We start from the raw sequence: 9,639 nt of genomic DNA on the forward strand, positions 1-9,639 counted from the left end.
TTGTCACTCTTCGTCATTATCCTTATTAGTGATTACTGATAGGTTATTGTTGGATCAGAAAGGACAAATGACAGAGACTGCGCGCCAATGGTGATGTTTTGTAGTTTGCTCCGAAATTTACCTCAAGTGGAGTCATTTTTAGTGATTGAATAAAGAAAGAAAAAAAAACAAATTCAAACATGTGGTGTGAACCGAAGACTAAGACCTTGTATTTTAATGTCTTGATATCAAGATATAATAGCATCCACAATAGAGACATCTATTTTTGGGTACTTAAATGGGTCCCACACGTACACATCACTCTTTTATTATTTTTTAATAGTAGTACCTAATAAGCACTCAATCCCTCCAACTCAGATCTCACACAAAGTTCTTAAATGGGACCCACTAATCAACTATCAATAACTTTATATCACTACATTTCAATTTTTTAATATTAAAAGCGTGCAGGTCCCGTTTAAAGTTGGGGTCTTAAATAAGACCCCGGGTCTTAAGAGACCCCCAAAAAAAAATTCCCCAATGAAGGTACCTATTAGGTACGGTGTCTTAATTGGTAAAGACACCACCATTGAGGATGGTCTTAAAAAATAAAATAGGAGACAACAAATTACACATATTAAACAATTAGATATATAGTGTTACAACTTTTTATCAAACAAGCATCTTACGAGACTCACCATTGAATTAAATGTTTATAACATATAGATCATATCGGTCAATTTTATAATAATTAAAAATAATTTGATTAGTTATTGAGAAACTGATATGGTTGGGAAAATTGATTACTCTACTTCGAGGGTAGAGAGGCTTCATAAGTAGAAATAAGAAAAATGACTTGTACCAAAAAAAAAAAAAAAAAGAAATAAGAAAAATGACTAATGAGTAATTTCTCAATTCATAATCATTTCCATAGTCAATACAAGATTATATACAATAACTGAATTTAGTAACATATTAGTAAGAGAATGTCAACAACGCTAACAAACTTATATTAAAATTTAGGTTAGTACTGCATCAGTCCATCTTTTGCTTAAACGTTGTTTTTGGCCTCCTGAAACATATATAACAGAAACATAAATAATTTTATTAAAATTTGGTATCCAACTAAATAATCAACTAATCTGAGGGTTTCAATCTCACTGTCCACTTGCTTGAAACCTTAAAAGAAACATTCTCTAAAGTCTCAAGTCAACACAACTAAAGTAACCGAAATAGTTTGAGAAACATGAATATTAAAGTTGTTTTCAAGGCGCACTTAAAAACCAGTGCACCACTTAGTTGTAAAAAAACTAGTTTGAAAGTGTCATATATCAAAGGGTTAATTATGTTTCTAGTCCCTATAAAATAGCGACCTTGTAAGTTTAGTCCCTACTTAATTTTAATAGCATTTTTAGTCCCTAATTTTGTTTTTCTGCACTGAGTATTAGTCCCTACTCAATTCAAATTTGTTTAATTTATGCTTAAACTCTTAAATTTTTGAACAATTTTTTGCAGACATGTTTAGAACATTACTAAAAGTTCGCCCGCAAAAAATTATCGCAAAATTTGATTTCTACATCCAGATTTTATTACTTTTTATCTTTAACTTTTGTCGTTTTAAAAAATTCATATTTAATTCATTTCATGTCAGAAAATTCTAAATTTTAGTAAACGAACCTTTCATAGTGTTCTAATCTTGTCTCAAAAAAATCGTTCAAAAATTTAAGAGTTTAAGGATAATTAATCAAACTTTGTTTTAGCAGGGACTAAAATTATAAGTAATTTTTTTTATAGGGACTAAAAATGCTATTAAAATTAAGTAGGGATTAAATTTACAAGGTCGCTATTTTATAGGGACTACAAACATAATTAACCCTATATCAAACCCAAAGGATTAAAACAATGTGTACTAGGTTAATGAGTTCCCATGTTATATAGACTATCAAAGATATCATTTAATTGTTTCTAAAATAGGAAAAAAAAAATGAAAAAAAGCAGACAACACGTAAGTTGAGATTCAATTTATGAATAGAGCAATGCTATATCTCTAGAAAAATAACATCAAGAATTCTTCAAGAATAAAGAGTAGCCAATTACAATGCACTATTTGTCACAATTCAAGGAGGTGTGGCTGAAAAATAGGAAGTGGACAAATAAATCATCCAATTAAAATTTGTCAACTGTGTCTTGAAAAATTCTTGATGCTATTTTTCTAGAGAAGTAGCATTTTCCTTATGAATATGACTAAAAAAAAAACTTATATCGGTTACCAATGTGTCTTCTATAAGAGCATCTTCAATAGTGCTCTTAGACCATCCACAATGCAGCACCCCATTTGGGTGATTAAATGGGTCCCGATTGTACACATCATTCGTTTTATAATTAATACGTAATAAGCACCCAATCTCTGCAACCCAGCACCTCAAAATAATTATTAATTGGGTCCCAGCAATAACTCTATATCATTACATTTTAAGAATAATTTTTATACTCATTCATAATTATATAATTTTAAAATATTGAAATAATTTAATTATAAATTATTAAAAAAAACAAACAAATTCAAAGAAGGAAAAAATAAAGTAATTAAGCACAGATTTTTTTTAAGGAGTAATTGAATACAAGAAATGTCAACTAAAATTTCCAACGGCTATGCTACAAGCAAATTCAAATTCAACTATTTTTTTTTTTAGGGAATCAAATTCAACTATTATTTACAACTATTATATGATTATTTTTTAATATCAAAATAATACAATAATTAAATATATAAAAAAATAGAATTAATTGTACATGTGGGGCCCATGAGTAATAGGAGAGAGAGGGTGCCTATACAAGCACCCACATTCATAAGCACCATATTCATTGGTGTCACAAAGGGAGTGCTTATTTACAATGATGTTTAATAGGGGAAAGGACTCCCCATTGTAGATGGTCTTATCAAGAGGTAGCTTAAATGGTCACACATACCATTTATTCACTCCGTTTTTAATTTTAATGTGTAATAAGTGTTCATCCACTCCAACCCACAACTCTTACGAAATCACTTTATTTTTAACATTAAATTCATGCATTGATTTTTTATTCGACATATGACGAAAAATGTTGAATAAAATGTACAATGAGACCGCATTTATCCAAGAGAGAGAGGTTGTGCTTGTAGATGCAGGAATTGCTTGTAGAAGCCCTGCATCTCAATAGCATTTCCTTTTTTTTAGTCCAACAAATTCATGACTCCACTGGATATCAACTTCTGTGAATTGCCGCACACAGAGCTTTTCGTTCACCTTCACAATGCTTCTTAAGAGGAATCTGGGCCTTGGCTTTATTGAGCCGCTTTGATAGACTTATTTGCATTCTTTCTCTCGTTCTTTTGGGTATTTTTCCAAAATTTCTTCTGAGGTTTCACAGATTCATTTCAATATCCCTTATTAGGCATCAACGACTTCAAACTTTTGAATTTTCCAGAGAAGCTAAAGGTGTTTTCTTTCCCCTTTCTTTTAACCTTAGAAACCTATAAAATTTAAGCGAATGTTGTTCCAGTTCCTTATCTGAGAGCAAGGGTGAGATGGTGAAGGAATTCGTACCAGAAAGGGATGTAGGTTTTAGCTTTATCGATCCTAACTCGATCTATTTCGTGGAGTTGGAGAATCTTTGCTCGCTCCATGTTTGCTATGAGAAATGGCACGCAAGTTTTGCGTGCACCTTTGGTGAGGTTGAGATGAGCAATCCCTTAGATGCCCTAGGTGGTTTTGGGGCTTTCCTTCCTATGTACGAGGTCATGTTTCAGAAGATACACATCAAGCTTCATCTCTCTAATTTTGAGGTTAGGCTCATGTGTCATCTGTTAATTGCTCCTTCTTAGACGTTAAAACTTGTTTCGAGGTGAACGTTTTGTCCGCGTGACACTCTCCCTAAGAGGTGGACGTTTACAACTCCTACCTTTTGTCTCTTAGCCATTGTCTTTGTTTTTCAAATGGTGAATTCAACTTAGGGATTTTCGGAGTGAATTTGAGTCTTTGCTCTGTTTGACGGTCACCCTTGTTCCAATAGCTATATTTTTCCCTCTGATTTTTAAGGTTTTTAATTTTCGCATTAGATTATGAGCTTTAACATGTCGTACACAAATATTGATGGAAATTCTTTGGAGAAAAGTGTCTCATTTTATTAATATCAAGCAAATGGATATTACAAGTGGTCCTATAAGTAAAATTTAAAGACAAGATGCAATATAGAATTTGACTAAATACTAAAGTACTTAACTATATTAGCGTTTGAGCTTGTCTGCATTCCAGGTCCTTGGAATGGGATGGTTGTCTAGCGTTGCCAATGTGTACACTCCTTTTCCTATACTAGTCGTGATATTGTACGGCCTCTCCCAGTTCGGGGCTAATTACTTGCCTTCTCTAGTGTTCCTTCCCCTAACGACAACTATCTAATACATAAGTTTATCACATCAACTTTCTCGTAACAGTATATATTTTTTTGACGCATCTCATATCAATAAATGAAAATTTGGTTTTACTGATAAAGACAAATAAAATCTGCAACGGGTACGATTCAAATATTTAACGATTTTTTCATATAATATTTTTAATAGAACATTAGATTAATGTTGATAATTTTCATTTATTATTATCTTTATACATTTCACATTATTACAAATGTAATTATTTTTTATATAATTACTTGTAACCCACTAAAATTTAGTAGTGACTGATCTTAAAAGCTTATAACTTTCTAAATACTACTCCGTCCCAAAATATAAGCAAAAAATAGTCAACATAAGTTGATGTATATGGTAAAAATTCTGAACCAAATATATTAACTTTTTTTGACCAATTTTTGTTTATATTTTAAGACAGTGGGAGTGCTAATTAAAAACTTACTTAACCCTTTTTATATTTATATACCTATTATTATGCTGAGGGTAACTATTTTTTCTTTTATGAGCAAAAATTTATTTGAGCAACTAGCACCAAACATACAAAGCCACTACAAAATAGAGTACACCGACATGATCAGTATATGGCTACATAAACCTGCTACACCATCAGCAAAATAGAGTATGCTACAATAGCTACACACCAAATAATGAAGGTTGTATTTTCAAAAGCAGCAGCGAATTTCAAACAATAATTCCTATGTGTTGGGAGTTTAAAACATTGCAACTAAGTCAACTTCCTTTTTGATTGAATAAAGTCGGTTTATGTCCAATATTAACTTCCTCGTCAACTTTTTTATAAGTTCTTTTTCAATTAAAAACAATCATTTTCATTGTAGTATACTTGTAATTTAATTTTTAAAAATAGAATATAAATATCCTTACAACACTGACTTAAATAATATTCAACATGCAACAAGGCAATAAACAACCTAATTAATCAATGATAATTTTTTTTGTTTGAAGAAATCAATGATAAAATATATTAATAAGTAAACATATTTTCACACATTAAACAAATTGGAACCCTATACTTAGAATATGCTTCGATTGCCAATATAAGATAAAATATTTTTTTGAACAAATATAAGATAAAATATAATAAAGTGAAATAAAATAAAATAACATCCATTTAAAAAAACTTAATTGACTCATTCCATTTAATTTAACATCATTTCATCCTAGGGAAATTAGTCACTTTAGTCCCTGAATGGGGAACGATTCGTCAATTTAGTCCCTGAATGCAGATAATATGCAAAACAGTCCCTGCATGGTCAATTTCAGGGACTAAAGTGACTAACGAAGTCTACATTCAGGGACTAAATTGACTAACGGAGTCTGCATTCAGGGACTAAATTGACTAACAAAGTCTACATTCAGGGACTATTTTGCAATTTATCTGCATTCAGGGACTAAATTGACGAATCGTTCCCCATTCAGGGACTAAAGTGACTAATTCCCCTTCCATCCTAATACCACAATTCCAAACATACCGTAGGATCTAAATATATGTAATCATAAATCCTTTCTGCAATCAAGCTATATTTTTAGAAAAAATATTTTTGTACACTTAAAACTCGTTAACACCTTGAGAGAAATAGAAAGAGAGAGTAGTGTGATTGAAGTGATAGTTAGGGGATTTGACATGAAGAGAGGGATTGAGAGTAAATGAGTTTGAGAATAAAGAGAGTTCAAATATAAGGGTTGATGGTTTATAGCATGGTTTCCATAAGATTGAGATTCATGTTGATTCGCAAGTAAAGGTTACACTTTCAAATACCAAAGGAGGGACAATGGCACGTGGGAGTTTAATTCAAAGAGCTCTTATACATGAACCACCTTAGGTGGCATACACCCTTTGACACTCATACATATTTGTGACATGTGGTAAAAACATTGAAAGATGAGGTGAGAGGAGGTGATGATGTGATGTGAAATTACAAAAATACTCCTGACACATGGGGTGTACTTGAGAGGTGTATAAAAAAAGGGTGTCTACCTATCTTTTTTCTAATTCAAAACATCAGGCAGTAGTTAGCGTGAGATTGGGAAATTCGAATTCGTCATTCATATAGAGAAGCAAATTTTTGTGCAAATACCTTAGCAAATTCATATAGAGAAGCAAATTATTGTGCAAATACATTGGCAAATTTAGGTCATGACATGTATAATTGTTGATTAAAATATATTACAATCATAGTCCCTGTAAGACGGTAAGAAATTAAATAGGTAGTTGCATAGTATGACCCACCTCCAGACAAGCAGACACAAATTAGATACTGGCAATACTCAAACTATAGCGATTGATCTAACATTTTGTACTTTTTAATCCAAAATTCATGTGCAGACTGATACTAGGTCAATGCTTTTTTTTTTTTTTTTTTTTTACGAACTAGGTCAATGATCTTATCAGTTGTGAAATATTTATGCAAATGTTATATAATTGATGATTCCCATGACTTTCGCTTCCTAGAAGAATAGCACGAAAAAAAGAGGAAAAAGGGAAAGCACGTAAAAAAGAGGAAAAAGGCCATTGATGACTTTTGCTAATGTAATTAATAATAAACAAATCAAAATTGTACCCACTAGTCTCAAATTGGAGACTAAACACCCATTTTAAATTAAAGTTAAATATATTTTTATCCTTATAAATATATCAACTTTTCCTTTTAATTTCTCTAAAAAAAAAATTCAACTTCTAGTCTTTCAAAAGTTTTCTATTTTCATTTTTGGTCATTTCTTTAAAGTAAACTCATATATGAAATTCATATTTTTGAATAAAATTTTGCTGAAAAATTTATAATATTATAAGAATCTCTCATAAAAAAAATAGAATTTTTTAACAAAACATGAATTAAATATGAATTTTTATATTTTTGAAGGTTAAAAGTTCATATTTAATTTTTGTGTTAAATAAATCTAATTTTTCCCTAAAAAAAATCTATTTTTTTTTGGGAGATATTTACAATATTCTACAAATTTCTGCACAATTTTATTCGAAAATACAAAAGTTGATTTAAAAATAGAGACTACAAGTAGTGATTGAAAATTGTATAGGGACTAAAATAAAAATTGATATATTTATAGAGAGAAAAAACATATTTAACCCAAAAAGTAATAATTATAGTTATAACATGCTATAACCCAAAAGTGTAGGTTTTCATGTACCGTTTATATATGTCTCAAAATTATTGCTCGTCTCCCCTCAGTGTGATTTAATGCAAATGGTTATTAATTAATAATTCAATACATATTTGACTTTAATTTCTAAGTTATGGATCTAGTTTCTGATTGAACCAATTCGACTTGGCAGTCAAGATATGTATGTGAACAAGACTGCCCAGTCCAAACAACTAATAGTGAACCATGTGATACTTATAATTTGAAACTAGAGATATATTCTTGGATAGTATTTAAAGAAAAATATTTGAGAGACACCTCATTAGATGTGTACACTTTGAAAAGAAAATATATAAAAGAAAACGTTGTCATAGATATGATAAAAGTAAAAGGCAAATATGAAACTAACCTTCATTACATATATAGATTCATCCAAAGGATATTTATAATAACCTATACCCAATGGTAATTAACAAGTGACTTTCTAATTTGTAAACTAACATTTTCATCATTACTACTAAAAAGTAGAAAATAGCTAGCGTCGAAAATTATACACGACAAATTGCGACATGCATCTTCTTCTTTTTTTATCAAGGGGAAATTAATGCGACATGCATCTTTAATTCCATCTCTAAATGTTTTCAAAGTTTTTTCTTTTTTCTTTTCTAACCGTGTCTTCTTATTACAAACTCCTAACCAACATTTCCTGATACCTTCTATAAGACTCCTCCTTTTCAACCCTAAACTTCTCATGACAATTTGCAATGAACATTTCTGCCAACATATCAACATCCTTAATAGTCTCCCCCTCCTTTTCACTCCCTTTATAACCATCACCATCAATATCATCATTCTCCTCAAGCCACTGAAGATAACTAGCAAGTTCGGAATCATGACAACAATCCTCACCATTGTCGTGACTCTTGGCTTGTTCACTTAAAGTAACGGCTTTAGGCAACCCTTCGAAAACTCGAGATGGCACCGGCATAATAACATGAGAAGAAGATCTTGAAGAAGTCCAATTATAGTGAAGCCTAAATGATCCCATAATGATCTTTTTTGTTTTGCTAGAATGTTTTTTATGTGAAGGGTAAGGGACATGAATATTGGGTTTATTGTCCTTAAGAATCTCAACTAAAGATGATTTGACTTTGGATAGTGCACGAATAATACGGCACATACTAGAGACTATGAGAGTGTGAATTAGGTTTTTAATCTTTGTAGAGGTAAGAGCTGAAGATGAAGAAGTTGATGATGATTTTAGTGAGTAAATTGGAAGAGGGTGTGAGGTGTTGAGATGAGAAGGGCTAAACATTTTTGCCATATGAGTTATTTGGGTACGTGATGGTATTTGTGGGAGTTGTGCCTTGTAGAAGAGAGATTAAGGGATATACTATTATTTATATATGATTCTAAACTAAATTTAGTTTACTAGTTCACCCCTTGACTTTTATTTATTTAAAGAACATGCCACTCGGGAACTTTGGTGGAAATTCAAACCATGTGCTCTTTCTTTGTTTGCTTGTGAATTGTGATTGGTTTAATTAAAAAAACTCTGGTTTGTCTTTTTTGTAACGTCATGTACATTGGAAACTCAAATTATTAGAAGGAGCTTCGTTTTTTTTATTAATATTGTTAGTAGACTACGATATTTTGCTTCCTTTAAAAGCATGTTGTTTCGGATGGAAAATGCTTAGTTGATCATATAAGTGTATTTTGAAATTGTATTTGGGTATATTTTATTTACACATGAAAATAATTAAATAAATTATATTTTTAAAATAATTAATTATATTTTTTGTATGTGCGCTTATGGGTTCACATAGTTGTGACCAATGTAAGAATATGATTTAATGATTGATACATACGCTTTTATCTTTAATTTTAATTATGAAGTATTTTTTGGGTAAAATGTTTCAATAAGTATGTCCTGCACCAGACAAAGGCACAATCCTCAAGACCTAGAGTTTATTATCGAGCTTAGACCAAATAAGATGTCTATTCATAGCTGCAGATCACATGCATTGGCAAAGAGCTACTAGGCACCGTATAACACACTAAAAGCCCCTCATATGATCGAATGGTCAACCGACCAT

The 9,639-nt window shown here is 30.9% G+C and overlaps 1 protein-coding gene across 1 annotated transcript; it reads right to left on the minus strand.

The window, feature by feature from the left end:
- Positions 1 to 7,897: 7,897 nt before the first annotated feature.
- LOC146955205 (uncharacterized) lies at positions 7,898 to 9,160 on the minus strand. Its single transcript, XM_085720620.1, has one exon. The coding sequence runs from the start codon at positions 8,865 to 8,867 to the stop codon at positions 8,226 to 8,228; it is 642 nt and encodes a 213-aa protein (XP_085576746.1). The 5' UTR covers positions 8,868 to 9,160; the 3' UTR covers positions 7,898 to 8,225.
- Between the last annotated feature and the right edge of the window lie 479 nt (positions 9,161 to 9,639).

Source organism: Medicago sativa, chromosome 1, assembly GCF_051527215.1.
Source record: "Medicago sativa cultivar Bolivia chromosome 1, Bolivia_mono, whole genome shotgun sequence".
Lineage (NCBI taxonomy): Eukaryota > Viridiplantae > Streptophyta > Magnoliopsida > Fabales > Fabaceae > Medicago > Medicago sativa.